Source organism: Molothrus aeneus, chromosome 14 (genome assembly GCF_037042795.1).
Source record: "Molothrus aeneus isolate 106 chromosome 14, BPBGC_Maene_1.0, whole genome shotgun sequence".
Lineage (NCBI taxonomy): Eukaryota > Metazoa > Chordata > Aves > Passeriformes > Icteridae > Molothrus > Molothrus aeneus.
The window spans coordinates 3008419-3029891 of NC_089659.1; the positions used below are offsets into that span (position 1 = coordinate 3008419).

A 21473-nucleotide genomic window follows, 5' to 3' on the forward strand; every position below is an offset into this window, starting at 1 on the left:
CTTTGAAGTTCACCTGCAGCAGCTCAGCTGGAGGAGCCAAGGTCAGCCCAAGTGCTTGCACACAAAGTGCTGAATTCTGCAGTGCTCCTTCCTTCCAGGGCAAGTTTGTGCCAGGGAATCATCCTGGCTGTGTCCAGCAGGGAATCCAAGGTTCCCATCCACCTGCAGTAGGTGGCCTGGACTGACAGACTGAGCACCCTGAGGCTGGAACAGAGAACTGAGTTGGATTCCTGAGCTTTGGGAATGGTTGCTCAGAGAGGAGCAGCCACTTTCTTGAGCCCGGCAGTATCTCCAGGTGTAATGCAGATGTGATACCTTTAGCAATGAGAACTTTATGGACTCTTAGAATGGCTTGGGTTAAAAAAAGACCTTTGAAGATCAAATCCCAGCCTGACTGGCTATGCAGAAAAAAAATCAAAGACAATCTTCTGGAAATAGGGCAAGTAAAAATGAGGCTAAGTTTGTTTATTTTTTGCCTTAGCACTAACAGAGTCATCAGCACTCCAACACTTTGGGTTATCCATACCTGCTCAGCCCTCCAGTTCTCCAGGACATGTGAGAGTTACTTGGTTTTGACCTGGCTGGAGGTGGTTAAGTTATCAGCACAGATGCCCCTTATGTCTCTGACCTTCAGCATGAAAAGAGGCTCTTATCAGGCAGTGATGGAGGAGAAAGAATGGATGGCAGGAAGAACAAAGCCTTAGTGATATCTTCCTGCTGAGGCTTTTAGAGAGCTGTTTCTCTGCATGACCTTCCCACTGCTCAGATTTATTTGACTATTAAAATAAAAACTGAACTTAACTGGAATATGACTGCAGAAACAAAAAGGTGTCAGCTCCCATAATTTAACTGCAATAAAAGCAGCACAATCCCCAGTTCTCTGTGTTTTCTCCAATATAATATTCCCTGGCCTTCTCATTAGCTATCGTTGCTTCCATCCAAGATGCTGCTGGGAGATGAAAAGTATTTGATATATATCTATATATGTACATATAACCTAAATACATTGTGGAATGCAGCACATTGCAAGCCATAATAAAAATTTTAATTATGAATATCTTCTGCACATGGAAGTTATAAATAGCAGAGATGCTAAAGCATGCATTTTCCAAGTACAAACAAACTGATTCCCGGGGGCTGGCAGAAGCAGCCAAGGCTCTGGGCAGGGATGGGCAGTGCCACAGCTCCTGTGACAGGTCTGCTGGGGGAATGTCCCTGCTCTCTGCCCCACCTGGCATGCTCAGAAGCCACTTGTGGTTTTCTTTTCCATTGCAACCAACCCCATTTCCATAATTCCTGAGCCTCTTTGGCTGTGCTCCAGAGATGGAGTCCTTTATCCAACCTGTAACAAAATGCAGGTCCTGTGCTGTGTCTTGTTGACATTGCACTGGCCATTCCCAAGTGGGGGGCCTTGGACACTGCAAAATTAAGGACATTTTTCCTCATTTCCTCCATTACAGTGTGTTCTTTCCTGGGCTCTGCCATGTGGGATTTTCTCCCCAGCTTTTAGGTTCTGAAGGCTCACAGTCCCAGTGATGGCTTATCTGCTATATAAAACCTTGCATTTGAGGTTTTTTCTCCCTTGTGCTCTTTGCTTTCCTAAGGGCCTTGCTGCCTTTTGCCAGACTGTCCCAGACATCTTTTATGAAAAATCCTTTCCTTAGGAGTTTTCCTCCTGAGAAGCTGAGAGGCCTCAGGAACAAAATGTAACCAATGGTTATCTGCTGCTGTGGAATGCAACAGGTGCATCTGGGATTGGGCTCATGGGGTTGTTTCTAATTAATGGCCAATCACAGTCAGCTGGCTCAGACAGAGAGCTGAGCCTCAAACCTTTGTTATCATTCCTTCTTTTTCTATTCTTAGCTGGCCTTCTGCTGAAATCCTTTCTTCTATTCTTTTAGTATAGTTTTAATATAATATCTATAATAATAAATCAAGCCTTCTGAAACATGGAGTCAGATCCTCATCTCTTCCCTCATCCTCAGACCCCTGTGAACACCATCACACCAGACAAGCTCTTAACTGCAGTCAGTTCGCTGCATCCTGGTCCAAGAATTCACTTTCCTTGTTTCCCAGTGCTATTATTTATTTGTGAGTCTTTCCTCAGGACCTACCCATGCTCCCTTTCTGTGCTGGAGCCAAAATCCCCCTGTGTGTCCCTTGGAGCTGCATCCTGGGGAGCTGCTCTCCCTTTCCCCCCCTGCCCTGCCTGCTGCTGCAGGGGCTGCTCCAGGTGGGTTTTCCCTGATTTTCCTCTGCCAAGGGCTGCCTGTCCCAGGGCACTGCCACTGCAGCTGCTGCCCAGGACCTGCCTTGTACTCCTCAGTGCTTTCATCTCTTCTCTGGCTGTCTCATCCCATAACTGTTCTAATTGCTTTTCCTAATACTAGGTTGTCCTCCTTTAGTAATTTTTCTTGTATTATTTTGGAGATTGATCCTATTAAGTTCTTACCCCTCAGTATGTCATCCCCAGCTTTGAAAGCAAAGTCATTTGTTGCCAGCTGCAGCTGAATTACCTATGCATTAATTGACTTTGTAGCTTCCTGATTTTCTCACAGACTTTTTCTTTCTGTGACATCCTTTCTTTTGAAAAATGTTAAGCAGCACTTACGTCAAATAGCCTGCTTGGAATTTTGCTGCTTGCTTCTCTGAGCTTGTCACCAAACCCCCGAGCTCTGCTGATGTTATTTCCACTTTGCCTGACACATATTACAAAATTAACAGCTTTGAAACAGCACAAGAGTTGCCTGTGTGGAGCTCTGTAAAGATTAAATTTCTCCTGACCCTCTTTCTGCAGTGCTTTCTGTTCAGGACACACAAGGGCATCTTTCTTGTGCTAGCCTGCTTGAAAGCCAGCCCTGATACATTTTCTGTGCAGCTTCCTGCTCTGGGTTTAGCACAGAGCAATAAAGAGGCACGTGGAGAGAGAAATGTATTGAATAGAGTCTAATAACTTCTCTTAGGCTTTGCAGCACTGCTAATTACACAGCAAAAAAGGCACCTTTGAAGTTCCTGTGCCTCTGGGGCAGCCAGCCTCCCTTACTCAGTAGCCTGCAAGGTAAATGTTCCATCTCCTCCTTCCTTCCCAGAGCAAAGTACAGCTCGGGCACATCCTAATCCTGTGGGGCTGCTGCTGGTGGCTGCTCCTGGGGTGAGACAGCAGCAGAGAGCTGCTCCTGCTGCAGGAATCACTGCAGCTCCTGCCTGCACTCCTGGCACAGCCAGAAAGCTTCCCAGCCCTCCTTGAGAGGCACTCAGCCACAGGCAGCCAGCCTGGTCCCCAGGGCACTGTCAGAGCCATCTGTATCTGCATCTGACAGGCAGCAGCCTGATTCCAGCCTAGCCCACTGCCTGTTGTGTAATGAAACACAAGAAAGGCTCACACAGCCCTTTTGGTGCCAGCCAGAGTGATGCTGGAGATCTTGGTAGGTTATTCCTTCCACATGGCTGTGGGGAGGATTTGCATCCCAGGAACTCCCAGGGGAAGGGGCAGGAGCCCTTGGGCACCTCTGAGTGGCACAGAGGAGCTGGAGCATCATGGAGCTGGTCATCCTGGCATTGTTTGACAGTGGAAAAGCATGGAGCTGGTCATCCTGGCATTGTTTGACAGTGGAAAAGTTGGAGGATCTCAGCATGCCTGGCTGCAGAGCATCAAATCATCCCAGCATTTCATAGACTCGTGGAATGATTTGGGTTGGAAAGGAACCTTAAACATCATCTTATTCTGTAGAGGGATAGAATGTAAAAAAATAGAGTGCAGAAGGCGGTCTCACACCTGAGGAGTTGGAGCTGTACTAATCACCAAAGATTAGGAACAGGCCTGCCCTTAATAGGCCACAGCTGTGTCCAGTAAGAAGACAAGAGCTACAAAAGAGTGGATTAGCTGGTGGAGATGAGAGATGGAGTTTGTTGGTTGTGCTGTGGAGAGAGATGGAATTTGTTGGCTGAGCTGTGAAGAAGAAGGAGTCTGTGCTGTGAGGAGCTGCCCATGAGAAATCACCAAGAAGGATGGAGCTTTTGCAATAAGGTGACAACATTATTCCACCCCCTGCCATGGGCAGAGACACCTTCCACTGTCCCAGGCTGCTCCCAGCCCTGTCCAGCCTGGCCTTGGGCACTTCCAGGGATCCAGGGGCAGCCCCAGCTGCTCTGGCACCCTGTGCCAGGGCCTGCCCACCCTCACAATCAAGGAATTTATCTTAATGTCTAACCCTGCCCTTGGGAGCTGAGGGTTTGAGCCACAGCTCTGCACCAGCCTGATCCAGAGTGCAGAGACAGCTGCGAGACCCACAGGGTGCCAAGAATCCATCTCAGCCCTGAGCCAACCAAAACTTGGGGCTATCCCAGGGCTTCCAGGGGTGTTAAGAACTTAAGACCAGGAGACAGGACTCCCATGCCTTGATTTGCCACAGGCTTTCCATGGGATGACTTCAGCTCCTGTGTGCTAAGAGGGATTCACAGTGATTCCCTGCACCTGCTCCCAGGCAGGAGGGAGCTGCAATAACTCCTGGGGAGCTTAAGGAACCTGGAGCCTGTGGCAGAAGTGTCCCCCTCGTGCAGAAAGGTGACAGCATCTTCCCAGACAGCTGGGTCTGTGTGGCTGGGTCAGCACTCACTGCTGTCATTGGCAAAGTATGGCCCAACCTGCGTGGCCAAGGAGGAGAGGTGATGGAAATCTTTATAGAAAATATCTCAGAAACTGTAAACAACACATTTTCTACACAGAGATAAGGATGGAGATTAACGTCTGAATTACCATGGATAATTAGTGTAGCAGGTAATCATTTAAAATCTGGCACATCTGTGAATACATCACTTTGACTGAATTAGAAAATATTTGCAACTGCTACAGTGAAATGGCTTCAGCCATCCCACAGGGAAATCTTTGTGGGAGATTAATTCTCACTTCAAATGGCAGAGATTTGCAAGAGGATTATGTGGCCAGGATGACACATTCACATTGTGATAGGAAGTGAGACAGGTTTTTTTTCCTCACAGCAGAGCCAGTGCTGGTTTCTTTGCATTCATGGATTCTTTGAGCTTGAGGGCTCGGCCCTCTTAAGTGTGGAGTGTTTGATAGCTGAAACGCTGAGCAGTACTTGAAAGAAAACGGTGACAAGAACAAGGGTGAGAGAGACAGAAGCTCTCAAAGAGAGGACACTGAAATCCCAACTTAGATTCAAATTCCTGAAGCAGCAAGGTCACGCTGGCAAAGCTAGTGAATGTGGGGTTTGAGCTTATTATAAATGCTACCAAAGAGTTGTCATCTAAGAACAATGCATGAGGCAGCACAGGGCTGGAAGGATCCTCATTCACTGCTCAGACTCAGGCAGCTCCCAAAAATGTGTCTCCAGCCCAGGGGCCAGCAGTCACTGGGGAACACCCCAAACTTGGAGCACACCTGGTGGGGCCACATTCCCAGCCAGTGCAGGGACTGATGTCCTGGCTGTAAGTCCCAGGTGCTCCAGGTTTGAACTGGGTACAGAACAGACACTGAAGTGGTTTTTTGGTGCTCAGCACAGGGAGGAGAGTTTGGGGAGCTGTAGCTTTGTGTGAGGATTTTATTGCTTACTGCACTAAGGAGAGCTCTAACCAAGAAAATGGTGGTTTCCTGGCACACAAAGACATTGTCAGTAAAATTGAAGTGTCTCTTCGCTGTATATTTCCAACACAAAACTGCTGCCAGGAGCTCTCATCTGATTTGCTCAGGTTCACAAAACATCAAGGTGAATAATTGAGACAGGCTGCGTTTGCAAACTCTGGGGAATTTGCAGCAGCAAAACAGAGAAGGGGAGAAAAGACACTTTGAGCTTGGTACAGAGGGTCTGGTCTGTCTTTTCAGAGAGGTTATGGTGCACTTGTTGACTGAGACAGCACAAGAGGAAATGCAGGTGGGGTGAAGCCAGCATCCACAGATGCAGCCAGACCAGCAGGGATTTGTTCAGAGCAGCCTCCAAACTTCCCAAGGGAAAAGCCTTGCTGAGCTTCACAGCTCTCAGCCCTAGGAAAGCCTGTGCAGTCACAGCATCCAGAATGGTTTGGGTTGAGATCACCTTTTCCAAGCCTCTGCCATGGGCAGGGACACCTTCCATGAGAGCAGGCTGCTCCAAGCCCTGCCCAGGCTGGCCTGGGACACTCCAGGGATGAAGTGTCCCACCCAGCTAATTTAAAAATGAAACAACAAAAAGTTTAAAAAAAACCCCACTTTGTGCAGAAAAGCTTTTTAAGCCTTTTCCTTCCTTTCCCAGAAACAAATTTGCAATCCCCAAGGTAGAGATTTGCCTTACCTTCCTCTTCAAACAGCATCCAGCATCCAGTGCCAAGCTGCATCTGCCCAGGACGGGCCCTTTGATGCTGTGCTGGAGGAAACTGCAGCCAGGTGCCCACTCCTGATCCCACACTGACACCAGGCCTTTGATGGGCTCTTGTAGAGGGATGGGGTGGATTTGTCACAGAATATCACAGAATATGCTGGCCTGGGAGGCAGCACATTCACACCTACTCCTGTGTTGACAATGAACTCAAAAGATCCGTCTCTATCCAAAATAAGTGTTTGCACTGTCCTTCAGCTCCTGCCTTGCCCGGAGCTCCCCAGCTGCCCCAGGCAGTGCTGCCAGGTTTAGTTCCTGCTCAGCCCCAGCAGGGCTGTGTAATCCACCCCTGGGCTCATGCAGATCTTCCCCTACAAGATGCTGTAGATGCTCAGACCAGCAACGTGCAGCTGCCACTGGGCTTTTCCTGGTGAAGAGCAGGGGAGGTTTAGCTTGGATATCAGCAAAAACTCCTTTTCCTAAAGATTTGTCCAGCACTGGCACAGCTGCCCAGGGCAGTGGTGTGGTCCCTATCCCTGGAGGGATTTAAAAGGAGGGTGGATGTGGCACCTGGGGCCAGGGGTTAGTGCAGCTCAGGCCCCTTCTCTCCCCCCTCCCTAGTCCCTCTGGGCTCACCTGGCCTGCAGTGCCCATCCCTCCTCTTGTTTCAGCTCAGGCTGCCCAGACCTGGGAAGGCTCAGGTGGAAAGATGTGGATGAGGGAGCTTCCAGGTGTGAGCAGGGAGCAGCCAGCCCTGCTTCTGGAAGGGGCTGAGGCAGAGAAAAATGAACTAAAAATGAGCAGGAGTCTTTTCTTTTCTTTTCTTTTCTTTTCTTTTCTTTTCTTTTCTTTTCTTTTCTTTTCTTTTCTTTTCTTTTCTTTTCTTTTCTTTTCTTTTCTTTTCTTTTCTTTTCTTTTCTTTTCCTTTCCTTTCCTTTCCTTTCCTTCTCTTCCTTTTCCTTTTCTTCTCTTCCTTTCTTTTCCTCCCTCCCTCCCTCCCTCCCTCCCTTCCCTTTCTTCCCTTTCTTCCCTTTCTCTCTCATTCTTTTTCTTCTCTCTCTCCTTCCTTTCTTCCCCCACTCCCTCCCTCCCTCCCATGCTACAAACTGCCTTGTTTTTACTACCCAGGACTCCATTTCCAGCAGCATCAACTTGTGATACTTCCCAGCAATGCTGCAGTTCACCTGTTTATGGGGTGTGATGGTGTTTGAGGAAAAAGGGCCAGGACAGGCTGCACCTCTGCGCTCCCCTGTGGCTTGCAAAGAGCCCCTGTGGTAAACTGGCAGGGGACAATGATGTTCTGGGCTGGTTCAGACCATCTGCAGAGATTAATGTGCTCCTGGGCCACCGAGACAGTCGTTCTAAATCCAGGGCTGTACATAATTTGAATACATTACTGAAATGGAGTTCAGCTGCACCTCACTGTCAAAATGTGAGCATATTTTACCCGTGTCAGGGCGCTGGAGCATGGCCAGAGAGCCAGTGCAGTAATTTTTTGGGTAGATGTTCAGCAATATTTTATTAAACTCCCTGTCCTACACTTCAGTGCCTGCCTGCCAGAGCTGCAGCCCAGCACCCCTCGCTCAATAAGCTGCTTGTTCCAGCCTTGCTGAAATCTCCTCAGAAAATTAAACTCCTGCATTGTCCTTTTCTCTTCTTAGCCTGAATCACCGTGGCTTTGGTTTAATCTGGTGTCAGACACCGTTCGTGCCAATGCTGAAATGTCACAACCATCAGCTTAGCGCTGCTCTGCAGAGGTAACAACACACACTACACCACTTCTGCTCAGTGTGCTGGTGTCAGCTGCGCTCAGCACAAATTATTTCCCCCCCTTTTCTGCCTAATGTCAGAATTTCTGCAGAACCTACAAAACAGTGGCATTTTTTTCGACTTTAAAACTGGCACAGAGCAGCACGAGATCTGGTTTGGGTCTCTGCAGCATCTCTGGCTGCAGGGAGCTGCCTCTGCCCTGGTGTTGGAGGGAATATGCACTGTGTTACTGGGTTGGCTCCACCATCATTAAAAATTGACTAAATTTTGTTCCCCAAACCCAGCTATTCTGAAGTCTGTAAGGTCAGTCCCTTCCATAACTCAGCATTCCTTTCCTGGGGACTGTATGGACCATGTGTCTGTCTGTGCAGCTGTGAAATGGTGATTTTAACTTCCCACCTCCACTTTGTTGGGGTGAAAAACACCGGGGCACAGCAAGCCATCGTGGTGATAATATAAATACAAAACCCACCAACCCAAGAGTAAAATGTCTCCTGGCTTCTGTAAGGATAATGCAGAGGCAAGATGTAAAATACAGCACACATAAAATGTGTCATTTCCTTATAAGAGCAGAATTAATGAAGGCTATAAAAAACAAATCAAAAACCACTATGGAAGACCTTTTTTCCCAGGGAAGAATATGAGAATTCATTTGATTTAGACATGAGGAACAGTGGTTTCTGATAATAAAAGTGCTAGCAAAGAGCAAAATAAGAGATGTGTTTTCCTGCTTCCTGCATTGGTGAGCTAATAAGCACAATCTCTTAAGGACAAAGCTGGCCTCTAGCACAGGGAATTCTCCTTGCTGGTATTGCTCTCCTCTACCTCTAGCACACAGGATTCTTATTGCTGGGTATTGCTCTATTCTGGCCTCTAGCACACAGGATTCTCCTTGCTGGGTATTGCTCTATTCTGACCTCTAGCACACAGGATTCTCCTTGCTGGTATTGCTCTCCTCTGGCCTCTAGCACACAGGATTCTCCTTGCTGGGTACTGCTCTCCTCTCAGTGGTTGGTATTTTTTCACTCCAGTTACATTTCACACCAATTTTTTGACGCTCATCCCCAGCGAGGGAGCTGTAGGGAGTGACACTGCTCTGCCTGCAGCTGGGGAAATCCCTCACACCTCCCCTGCTCAGCCTGGCTCCAGGAACAGCTGCCTGCAGCTGCTGATGGTCTCTGCCCTCCTCCCACAGGACCACGCGGACATCGAGTGGAAGTTTGCGCGGACGAAGCTCTGGATGAGTTATTTTGATGAAGGCGCCACTCTGCCCCCTCCCTTTAACATTGTCCCCAGCCCCAAGTCAGTCTGGTACCTCTGCAAGTGGATCCACAACCAGCTGTGCCCAGGAGATGACTCTGACAATGAACAGAAGAGGCACGAAAACCTCAAAACATTCACAGTAAGGAGCTCACGGGCTTGTGCTTGGTTTCTGGAGGGTGTTGGGGATATTCAGGGTTCTGAGGGATCAGCAGGGGGTTGCTGGATCATCACTTGCTGTCTGGGTTTGAAAAGACAGGATGTCTGCTAAGGAAGGCAGGAGCCTCCCCTGAAATGGGAAATGTAAACCCTCTCCCTCTGAATTATTATGATTTTGAAACTAAGAAGCTCTCAGGCAAAGATATGGGAACAGGAATAACAGTTCTTTACTAGGAAAACTAAAATACAAATGCAATAGTACAAACAAGCAAAAAAAAACCCCAAACTGCCAGAGTGAGAGCAGTCCCTGTCCCCTGTGTGTCAGGGGGTGGCACAGCCCCATCCCATGGGGGCTCAGCCCTCCTGCAGTGCCAGCTGTGGCTCTGCTGGAGCAGGGATCCTGCACAAGGGGGGAGTTTTCCTCTGCAGCTCCAGGGCTGCTGGAGATGGGCCTGGGCTCCCTCTGGCCATGCAGGGCAGCAGAAGCTGCTCCTCTGGCAATGCACTGGGCAAAGGCTGCTGTGCTGTCCCAAAGCTCAGATTGGATCCAGGTAGGAATGCTTGGCTCCTCCCCTGGGCGCAGCATCTCCCCATGGGATGCTGGAATTGGATCAGCCCTGCAGGGACACTCAGTGGCCATGGACAGCAGAGATCTCCTGCAGGGAGGAGTGGCTGGGGGAGAGATAAAGAAAAAACTGCCCCATGAACACAAGATAACTGGCCCAGCTCTAACAAAATGATAGAATACACCCCCAGCTAAACCTGAGACACTTGCTCAGAGCCATGGGGAGCTCTGAAGGCAGGAGCAGACATGTGACACCCCTGTGACTTTCTCTTTCCAGGAACGTCATGCTGACAACCTGATTCAGAATCAACATTACCAGGTAAACTTTTGGGCACATAAAGTTTTTACTTGCTGTTTCTTTCTCCTCCTTGTTTTCCAATACTTCAATTCTTGCTTGCTTCCAGAATATATTTTGATAAGTGTAGGTCCTCTAAGAGGATTTAGCTTATCATGGATTAAAGCATTGCCTCGTTGGAGGTGGATGGTTCAGTAAATCTGTCCTTGCCTTTCAGCCCCTCAGAATAGTGGAAAACTTGTGGGTATCAGTGAGGCTGCTGAAGTCAAGGTCACATCCCCATTGCCATCAGGCTGTCAGGACATCCTGATTAAAACTATTTCTGCAGCATTTTTACACTCCTGTGTTGTTCCTCTCTTGCTCTTTTTTATAAAGCATCCCTAACTCAGACTGTGGTTGGGATATTCTTTTGTTAGGGACAGCTCAGGAAAGAGGAATGATTCCTCTATTGAATCTTGCTGGTTTGTTTATTCTCAGCCTGCCTGTCATCAAGTACTCATTAAACTCAACCTACAAAAGGATGAAACTTCATTAAAAACACCAGCTTCAGCACTTGAATTCAGTGGGATGTATTATGCCAGCACGCTGGAAGGAAAAAAATTCTCCAAAATGTTTGGTGGTACATTAGGCTGCACTGCCAAAAGCCATTAGTAATTTGTCTTACTTAAGACATCTCCTGCTTTCTGAAGAGCACTTTTATCAGAAGTTGGTGGTTAACATAATTAGTCACCTCTGACAACTGACATATGGTGCTTTCTGACTTCACAGCACAGCTTACGGCTGTGACATTGGGGTCTCTGAAAAACCTTCCAGCAAAGCCTCACTGCAGACACCATCTTCAGCTTGGTGTTACTCAGGCTTGTTTGTGAAGGGGGAGAGATGCAGGGCAGGTTTGGAGCAGTCTCTTCCCTGCACACAACAGGCACAAACAGCCTGGGTGTGTTTTGGCTGGCACACATAAATGTGCAAGCTCAAAGCACCAGTTTACTCCTGTGAAGCCATCAGAGAGGGACATGAGCAGAGCAAAATGGAGCTCATCCAACCAAAAACATGGAGTGTAGCAGAGAGGTGACACAGAGGAGTGAGAGTCCCTGGAGAAGTCACTGAGAGTGTGGTTTGGCCCTTCCAGTGCTGCCCACGGATGGCGCAGCCACCCTTAAAGGAGTTTCTCCCCTTAGGGAACACTCAGGCAGCTGAAGATGTGGTTTGAGGTGAATGTCCATTGACCCATGGGATCCTGGCTGTTCTTCACATTATGTATTGCTAACACAGCCTCCTTGGCTTCAAATACTTGATAAATCACCTTCAGATGCCAAATTTAGCCCATCCCGATACGCAGTGTGCACATGAGATTGATAATTGTAAAACCTTTCAGCAGCTGAGATTACAGAGCACATCCAAGAACTGCTTGGAGTTTTTTTCTCCATGACTTGCACCTTTACAAGTCCCAGCACAAAACAACTGCTTTGCCTTTAAAACTGAGTTAACAGTTAAAAACTGAGCATCCATGAGGTGGAAGCTGTATCACCCCTTCCCAAGATTTGCTCTGCTTAAAAGGAAGCATTTTGTTTCTGGTGGTGAGTGGTTTTTAACCAGCAGAGTCAGGACAGCTGCTGTTGGCAAGAGCTCAGGGAAACTCAGCAAGAACAGAGTTTGGGCTGATCCAGCAATTGAATCACTTGGGCTGTTTCCTATTCCAGGAAGTGATAAGAAATCTTGTGAAAAGATACGTCGCTGCAATGATAAGAACTTCCAAAACCAACGAAGGTTTAACTGAAGAAAACTTCAAGGTAATTTATTATTCCTCAATAATATTTTGTTTTATTAATTCAAACAGCCACTTGCAGATTTTGCATTAACTTGTTAAGGTGATTTGTGATGTGTGGAAATAGGATTGTGACTGGAGCTGGGAATGTATCTGATGGGCCTGTGGGGTTTTGTGGGCAGAGTGAGTTATTACTGAGTGTCTTCCTATATGACCACCTCCCATATTTTAATATACAATGTGCTGTGCAGACAAAAGCATTGGAAAAGAGTAGGAGTGAAAGATGTGATTTGAGTCAAGAGCATATTCCCAATCCTAATGCAGACAGAGCCAAAGAATGGGTTGGGGTTGGTGGATATTAAGAACACTCACCAAGAAATGTAAATTTGGGCCTATCAGCCAGACAGGATTCCTGCCATATTTCAGCAGTTTTCCCTTTTCTGTAACTCTTTTATCTGACTTTCTGGGGTGTGCAGGGGGCATTGATCAACAGGGCCAGTCCCCAGCCTTTGGAGACAAAAGCCTTGTCCCCAGTTCTCAGCACTACCAGCACCTTTCTGTGTGACACTGGACGTGGGTGTGATGTTCTTGTGTGATTTGGTACCAGCCACTGGCACAACTGAGCCCTCCCGAGGGAGTGTGGTCATTCCTTCATGTCAGATAAGGCTGCTGGGAGTAACTGCTGTCTCCTCTTGCCCCAGGAATTAAAACAGGACATCTCGAGCTTTCGCTATGAAGTTCTTGACCTCTTAGGCAACAGGAAGCCCCAGAGGAGAAGTTACTCTACCAGCAGCACAGAGGTGTCCCAAAAGGAGGAGACAAATGAGGACAATGCTGGAGAAAAACCCAGAGCCAAGAGCGTGTCCTTCAATGTAGCTAACAAGAAGAAGGACTTCAACGTGTCTGCCCTGATTAAAACCATGTCTGGGATCAACATGATGGAGGAGAAGCCAAAAAGCAACGGGATCAGCAAGCGCTCGTTCGTGCGCAACGGGAACCGGGTGCAGAGACTCTCCAGCTCCAAGAAGGAATCCTTCAAGAGGCTGGGCCTGCTCTTCTCCAAGATGAACGGCCACGTCCCCGAGCCCAGCTCAGAACCCATGTACACCATCTCAGATGGGATCATCCAGCCACACTACATGTGGAAAGACATTAAATATTCTCCCATGGACAGAGAGAGAGAAGAGAATTGTTCCAAAAGTGAAATTAACCTCAATGAGGTGGCCTACAGTGGGAACACGAGACTCACAGGACAGAGCAAGGAGTGCCCTGTGGTTTGTACCAGTTCCCTTCACTGTGCTTCCAGTATTTGTTCCTCTAACTCCAAACTTATAGACTCGTCAGAGGATGTGTTTGATTCGTGGGGAGAGGCCTGTGACTTGTTTATAAACCAGTGGAAAGATGGGCAGGAGGATCACGTTACCACTCGGCTCTGAGCAAAGCTCTCTTAACTCTCGCTGCAAAACTCAGCCAAGTATTGGTAATTGTTTGCTCTCATCTGGTTCAGCATCACTGTTTCCTTTCTGTCCACAGGTGAAAAAAAAGTGTAAACCTACTTATGTTATAGCCTATTTTATAGCCATCTGCACCTTTTTTAATTTACTTTTTTTTTTTACACTCACTAATACTAAACTAATGGTTTCACCATTTATAAGGTTGCCATAAACCACAGGAATCCCTTTGGATGCAGTCTTAGTCTCCAAACCCCACAGACCTGAGGCATGCAGGTGGCTGAGGAAAGGATTTCTCCAGTGCTCCCATCATCATCCCACCCCAGCTGGGTGTCAGTGCTGCTGTCCAGCATCATTGGCTCTGCATCCTGCTCAGTGTTCCTCATCAACACAAACAGCTGTTCAGCAGGAGGCTGAGAATTACACTGAAAATGTTTTTTAAAAGGGTTTTGACCTATAACTGGTGTTTTTTTGTTTCCTTTAAGCAATATGACTTCTTTTGGTTGTGCTTGTTTTTTCAGGCCACTATATTAATATTGTAAACTATTACTGAATATGAAACCCCTTTGATCATCCACCTGGAACATGTTTTTGTTGCTAACATATTTGCTTATTTACCTAATTTCCCTTTTGGGGAGCAGAAGGACCTTCCAATTAGGCTGACAGTGGGAGCCAGCACCTGGCCTTGCCTCCAACTCCTGTGTAGATGAACTGAAAAGAAAACAACCCAAAACAACCCTGGCTGCTTGGAATACAAACCTCAGAATAGTTTCCAATAGGCTGAACCAAAACCCAGCTCTAAGCCTTGCCCTTATTTTGCAATTCTTGATTTTACTTCCAGCGCTGCATTCACTTTTTGCTGCCTCTCTGATGGGTGTCAGGGGAAATCCATCTCCTGAGGGAGGGCATCTTCCCTGGGCCCCTGAGCTGCAGGTCTGAAAAGCAGCCTGAGCAAGAGCTGCAGCAGCATGGAACAGCTCTGCAGGTCCTTCTCTGAGCTGCAACAAAAAGCAGTGTGCCAGGAGGAGGATCTTTTATTTCCCCAGCTGTGGAGATGTCTGGACAGAGCTTAGCACTGTCACTGCTGCTGTCCCAAGGAGCATCAGAGGGGGGAGAAAAACCCCATCAAGGGCAAGGTGGTTGAATTCTTAACAGGGATTTTTTAGGGGGTTTTATTTTAATTTTTTAACAATGGGATACTTGAACTTCTGCAGTCTTGCTAAGATGCACAGATGATCGGCACTCACCTCAGAGCTGTTCTTGGTCAGCTGCTTCCTTGGAGGGAGCAGGTCCTGCCCAGGAGCTCGGGAATGGGTTCATTCCTGTCCCCATTCCTGTCCCCATTCCTGTCCCATTCCTGTCCCCATTCCTGTCCCCATTCCTGTCCCCATTCCTGTCCCCATTCCTATCCCATTCCTGTCCCCATTCCTGTCCCCATTCCTGTCCCCATTCCTGTCCCATTCCTGTCCCCATTCCTGTCCCCATTCCTATCCCATTCCTGTCCCCATTCCTGTCCCCATTCCTGTCCCCATTCCTGTCCCATTCCTGTCCCCACTCCTGGCCCCATTCCTGGCCCCATTCCTGCCCTCCTGCAGGGCTCTGCTCCCTGGAGGGGCTGTGGAGCTCCAGCATTTCCCCAGGGTGGCTGCCAGCAGTCACCTCACCTGGGAGCTGGGTTGTGAATTGCCTCTGGAGGAACAGAATGCTGGAAAATCCACACCTGCCCCTGGAGCAGGTCAGACTCCAGCAGCAGGGGCAGGAGAGCTCTGCTGGCAGCACGGAGGCTCAGGGGGATGGGAGGTGCACCTGAGTACTCTGCCCAAATTTTAACCCTGCCTCCCTCCTCTTGTAGGGGAAAACTCCCCTTGTGGAACTTTTCCTTTGGGCGCTTGTGCAGCTTCACCCAGCAAGTGGAACACAGAGAGAAAAGTGGGTGCTGCAGCAGCTGCTGGGGCAGAGCTGAGGCGCCAGCACCCCAAACCCAGGGCAGTGTTCAGTGTTCAGTGCAGACCCAGGGCAATGTTCAGTGCAGACCCAGGGCAGTGTTCAGTGTTCAGTGCAGAGCCAGGGCAATGTTCAGTGCAGAGCCAGGGCAGTGTTCAGTGCAGACCCAGGACAGTGTTCAGTGTTCAGTGCAGACCCAGGGCAATGTTCAGTGTTCAGTGCAGAGCCAGGGCAGTGTTCAGTGTTCAGTGCAGACCCAGGGCAATGTTCAGTGTTCAGTGCAGAGCCAGGGCAGTGTTCAGTGTTCAGTGCAGAGCCAGGGCAATGTTCAGTGTTCAGTGCAGACCCAGGGCAATGTTCAGTGCAGAGCCAGGGCAGTGTTCAGTGTTCAGTGCAGAGCCAGGGCAATGTTCAGTGTTCAGTGCAGAGCCAAGGCAGTGTTCAGTGTTCAGTGCAGACCCTGTGGCTCCAGGGCAGCCCTGGGGTTGGGATAAACCAGCAGCAAGGAGCAGACGCTCCAAGGCATTTCTGTATTCCTTGCTTATAATGACAGCAGTCTTGTTCTCAGCAGGCAGTGTAAAACCCCAAATATTTAAGCCTCTGGGTGTGTTAGTTAAGGCAGAGTGAAAGGCATTTTTGTATCAACAGATTTTGGGCTTTCACACTAATTGCAGGGTTAGAGTTGTCTTTGAAAACTGCATTTCCTCTTCCCTCATGGAAGGCTGAGCAAACTGACATTGGTGGTACACGAGGAGACTTGCAAAACCCGGGGGGGGAGCAGCTTGCTGATCATTCCCTCAGGAAATCAGGCACCCCTGGCTGGGGGAGCAAATCCATCGATGGGGGAGAGCCACGGGCAGAACCCAGCAAGGCAATGGTCACAATAAAAGCCCCACAGGTCAGGAAACCAAACTGAGCACATTTCTGCAAAGATAAACATGAGCAGGAGTTGCTGCAGGGGGATGAATTTGGGTCCTTTGGTGCCTCACCTAACCCACTCTGCAGTCTGGGAACTCTGCTTGACGTGGGGCCAGAGAATCTCTGTGGCATTTCCTGGGTAAGGAGGAAGAATGAAAACAATTCAAGTACAGTTATGCAGATTACATCAAATTGGGCCAGAAGCTGGGTTTGTGTCCTTGGACAGCAGAAAGGCTTTGAAGTGTTCAGCCAGAGCAAGCACCCAGCGCTGGTGACGCTCACACGGTGTCACTCCAATGCATTACCAGGAACAAACAGCACAAAGAGACGGAATTAACTCAGCAGTGCTGCCCCCAAAATGCAAAAATCCCTTCCCTGCAGGCTGTGTGAGTCAGGTTCGCCTGCTGGTGCAGAAAGGGCAGGGCTGGGAGCTGCCCCATGGCAGTGGAGGGCGGATCTGGAGGGGGAGATGCTCTCTGGTCCCCTGGCTGGGGCTCCCCTGGGCTTTGTTTCATGACTGAGATCCTTCCTTGCTCCCAGCTACCAGCGAGTCTGAGCTGACTCTGGAATTCAACACCAATATTTGATTTGGCTGTGATTAATACACATGTCCAGGAATTTGAAAAACTCAAATTGGTCCCCCCAAAAGGCAAAATTCTCTTTGATTGCATCTATGCATCCCTGTTGATAGCAATAGACTTTGGAGCAGCTGGTGAATTATTATTATGCTAAAACAGGAGCTTCAGGGGAGTGAAATTGAAGTAGCTTCTGAAAAATACATTTGTTAAAAAAAACCCCACCCAGGTTTTGCTTAATTCACTTGCAGCACAGCATTTGGGACTGCACCAGTATTTTTCTGCTTTCAATTGCTCAAAAATGAAAGCATGTTTTAGTGAAAGTTGTTCTTTCATGCAGAGAAGTCAGTGCATGACCCCTGTGCTCTCTTGGGTCAGGGTAGGAACTGATGGAGCACTTGAGTTTCTCCTGCGAGGAGTTAAACTTTTCCTTGGCTCAGCTGGTTCACACCTGGCCTTTATTCTGTGGGCTTCAAGAAGGACCCTTGTATGTATGCAAGGAGTTTGGAGTTAGGAATAACAGAGATTTTTCAACCATTTGCCCTTTCTTAGATTTCTTGCTCTTGAAGTTGCATTTTTTCCTCGCCTCCCATCCCAGTGTCATTTTCACCTGGCTTTGTAAAGCAGCACACCTGCAAATGGTCATGGAATTATGGAATGGTTTGGGTTGGAAGGGACCTTAAAGTTCTTGTTCCAGCCCCCCTGCCATGGGCAGGGACACCTTCCACTAGGCCAGGTTGCTCCAAGCCCTGTCCTTAGACACTTCCAGGGATGGGGCATCATCACCAATTAAAAAGTTAACAACACCCAGGGTTAAGAATTTAACAGAGCTGGGAGGTGTTTGTACTCAGGTCAGAGATTACCTAAATTGCTTCAGAAACAAGAAATTAACTGAATTATCAGTGCAGGTTATTTGGATAACTGCATTTGTACATGGCTCACTTGCTGGTAAATATGTAAATACTGCTGTGTTTGTACCCATGTCCCCTCAGAGGAAGCATGGGCAGGTTCAGAGCCAGGAGGGGAGCTCAGCTCCACTCCCTGCTCTGCCTCTGCCTCCCCTGTGACCTTGGGCAAGTCACTCAGCCTCTGGAATGCCTCAGTTTCCCCATCTGTAAAATAGGGATAATAATACTCACCTACCTCGCAGGGGGGGTTAGTTCAGTGTTTAGAAGCACTTTGCAATTTAAAGGCGCTATATACAGTACGTAGGTAACATTGGTAGCAGTAGTAGGTACTTTTATTTTCTTACAACTAATTCAGGTTAGGATTTAACTGTTATGTCTGTTATGATAATTTTCCATGTAGGAAACTCGCATGGTTTCCCCATGAAGGGAATTTAGGGGACTTCTGCAGTAGACAGAGAGCAGGAGCAGCATACCCTGGAAGCCTAAATTCTGCCACCTTTGCTTTTGTGATTTATGCCTCACCCCAAATGTCACCTTCCTGTATTTGTGTTCCACCCCTTTCCCCACAGCCCCTGTAACATGATTTTTAGCAGAAACAGCCACTGTAAATATTAAGAGTATTTAAATAAATATATTAATGTATGACTATAAACCCTTAGCTTTGAAAGAGGTTAAAATTGGTTGGTACAACAGGATTCTAAGCACGAGGGGGGCTCCACAGGCAGCTCAGCACTGGTGCACACCAGGGTAGGGCTACAGGGAAATTTCACATCATCACCTCTGTGATCATCACCTCTCACCCCATCACTGGCAAGGAGAGCTCACCTGGGTGTCACAGGAGGGCAAAGGGAGGCTGGGACTGGAGCAGGGTGGCCCTGCTGCCTGCTCTTCCCCAGGAGAGGGGACAGCAGCTCTGGGCACCCACCCAGGCAGCAGAGAGTGGCCAACACTGGCTGCTGGGGGAGCCTGGACAGCTGGACACTGTCCCCTGCATCCCTGGGAGGGGCTCCTCACCCAGATTTCTCTGTACAAGGTGCTTTCTTCAGTGTTCACTCTGGATAAAGGAGCTCTGAGAGGGGACTGGCAGGGCAAGGGCACTCTGAGCACTCTGAGCTCCCTGCCAGGGACAGGAGCACGTGCAGGTCCCTGCCCTGGGGACCTGGATGTTATTGACAGGGATATCTGGACAGTGGCAGCAGTGTAAGCAAGGATCTGAATCACCTCTGGGGTTTCTAGCAGCTGGAAACCACCCAAGCACTCACTGCTCTCACACCATGATGTGTTTGTCCCCCTTCCCTTCCCTTTGGTGTTGCTCCTTTCCTTCCCAAAGGACCAAAATCCCAAAGAAAAGCATGTTTCAGTTAGCCAGGAGGAGTTCAGTGCTGGTTGAACTCTCCTTTAAGCAGTCAGCTCCTCCTGCAGTGTCCACCCCTGTCCCACAGGCAGACAAAGCTCTGTGCAGCCTCTGAGGCTGATTCCCAAGGGATCAGGACCCCCCTCCCACCTCTGCTGCAATTACACACACAGAATGGCAAAAATCCATCCAAACCATCCCAGCCACCAGGGCTGCCTGGAGTTAATGTGGGTTGGGTTTAACTGAGCCCTCCTGGAGGGGTTTTTGGGATGGGACCCCTTCCCCCCAAGGGGCATTTCCAGCCCCAGCTGAGGGAGGGCCCAGGGCTGCTCACACCTTCCCAGGTGTGCTGCAAGCATCAGGCACTTAATTAATGTCATGGTGAAATTAATTGGAATCAGCAAGACTGGTGGATAATGAATCCACTCTCTGGAGAAGGATCTAAAATAAACTGTCCCCCAACAGAATCTGCAGTTTTCAGTGAATGTGTGACTTGAAACAGCTCTAAAGTCACTTCCTCACTGGATTTTTTTGGAGGAGATAGAGAATACTCTGGGCTAGCCACAGCAGCTTATTTCCTAAACATTTCTAATATTATTAAATTACATTTTCACACTTCTTTCCCTGTTTCAGGCCCTTTTTACAGAGAACTAATTTCAATACTATTCGTGTAACTGCCTCCACCCAGACCAACAACTGCTCTGGAGGCAATTCATGACCAAGAACCATTGTTCTAAAAAGAAAACATGTTTCATCTAAGGAAGTACACTTAAAAAGCAAAAAGCATTTGATCCTCATCTTCCAACCTTTGATAGCATTTTGTGCTTCAGGGAAACACTTTGACCTGCTCTGTTTTTTTTTAAGGTGTGCAAAGCAAAACAAAACCCCCAGGGAGAACAGCAATAGAGCTCAAACCACCCACAATTTCAGATCTGCTTCATTCCTCCCATACAGAATCCTGCTTTGGGCTGGAAGAGACCCCTGGAGATCCAGTCCCTCCTCTGTCTCTGACAGCCCCTTCTCCATCAGTCCCAGCCATGGGCACACCAGTGCAGCCTGTCCCCATCCCCGCTCAGCACAGCCTGGTTTGGGGATTGCTTGGGGCATTTTTTTTTCCTTTCCCATCCCATTGGAAGCATTCCCACATCAGCAGCACCCCTGAGGATGCTGTGCCCAGGGCTCAGAGGTGCCCCAGGAGGAGCTGACAGAACACTGTGATGCCTTTAGCCAGCAGAGTGAGGCCTTTTGACTATAAATAGCTGTTTTTGAGCAAGGGGGCACTTTTGGGTCTTAGCTATTTTTCTGGCTATTGTACAGTTATTTAAAAACTACTGAAGGTGTTTATAAGGCAGGTCTGGGAGCTACAGGGCTAAGGATTTTGAGAATCAAAAGACAGTAGCAGATGCTTGAGTATTCTATTTTCTATATGGGAGCCCTGGAGACCTGGGCTGACGCTGAAGTTTTTTTAGCAATCAAGTTTTATTGTCAAATTAAATCTTCATTAATAAAAAAAGCAACCACAGAAACAGCCTTCACACCCAAGCATATTTTAGAATGCCATTTTATTTCATGGAATAAAAAAGCAGTGAGGCTTTTTTCCCATCCTCCCACCCCCTTCTTCTTTATTTTAGTTTTGCTCAAAAACTCCAAGGCCTTTTCCAGGCAAAAGAGCTTTTACACGTTGTAAGAATTTTGTGTATGCAAAGACAGAATGGGGACCTCAGAATCTGCCAGTTGAGTGGTAATAGCCACCCCTGGAGACAAGGGCAAGAGCAAAAAGCAAAAACAGATGCTTAGTTTTATGTACTTTTCTACTTGCATCTCTTCCACCCCTAGTGCAGACTCCATGTCAGACCCTCGTATAACCTGTACAAAATGAAACTATGTACATAACAAATGAAATTATTTATTTTATGTGTATTTTTAGCTTAACTGTAAACTGGAAAAAAAAACCAAAAAGCATTTAATTTTTTTCCCAAAAAATGTAAGCCTATTGAAAAATCAAGGTGTTTCTACCTTTTCAGATGTAACATTTCCAGCTGCCTATTGATAATAAACATTTATGAACAGCAACAGATTGGACATTTTAGAGTTTTTAAAAAACAAGTTCAGCACAGACTTCTTAAGGGCTGTCAGAGGAACACTTAAGGGCTCTGATTCTATGGAGACTTTATTGGTATTTCAATAAAAAAATGACA

At 47.9% G+C, this 21473-nt stretch overlaps 1 protein-coding gene across 1 annotated transcript in view; it reads left to right on the top strand.

Moving 5' to 3' along the window:
• Positions 1–21350, top strand: part of TRPC5 (transient receptor potential cation channel subfamily C member 5) — a 108348-nt gene extending 86998 nt beyond the window's left edge. The window contains exons 8-11 of the mRNA XM_066559270.1: positions 9277–9483; positions 10343–10384; positions 12061–12150; positions 12827–21350. Of these exons, the coding sequence (XP_066415367.1) occupies positions 9277–9483; positions 10343–10384; positions 12061–12150; positions 12827–13561 (1074 nt within the window). The 3' untranslated portion in view covers positions 13562–21350. The remainder of the gene's footprint in view (positions 1–9276; positions 9484–10342; positions 10385–12060; positions 12151–12826) is intronic.
• Positions 21351–21473: the final 123 nt, after the last annotated feature.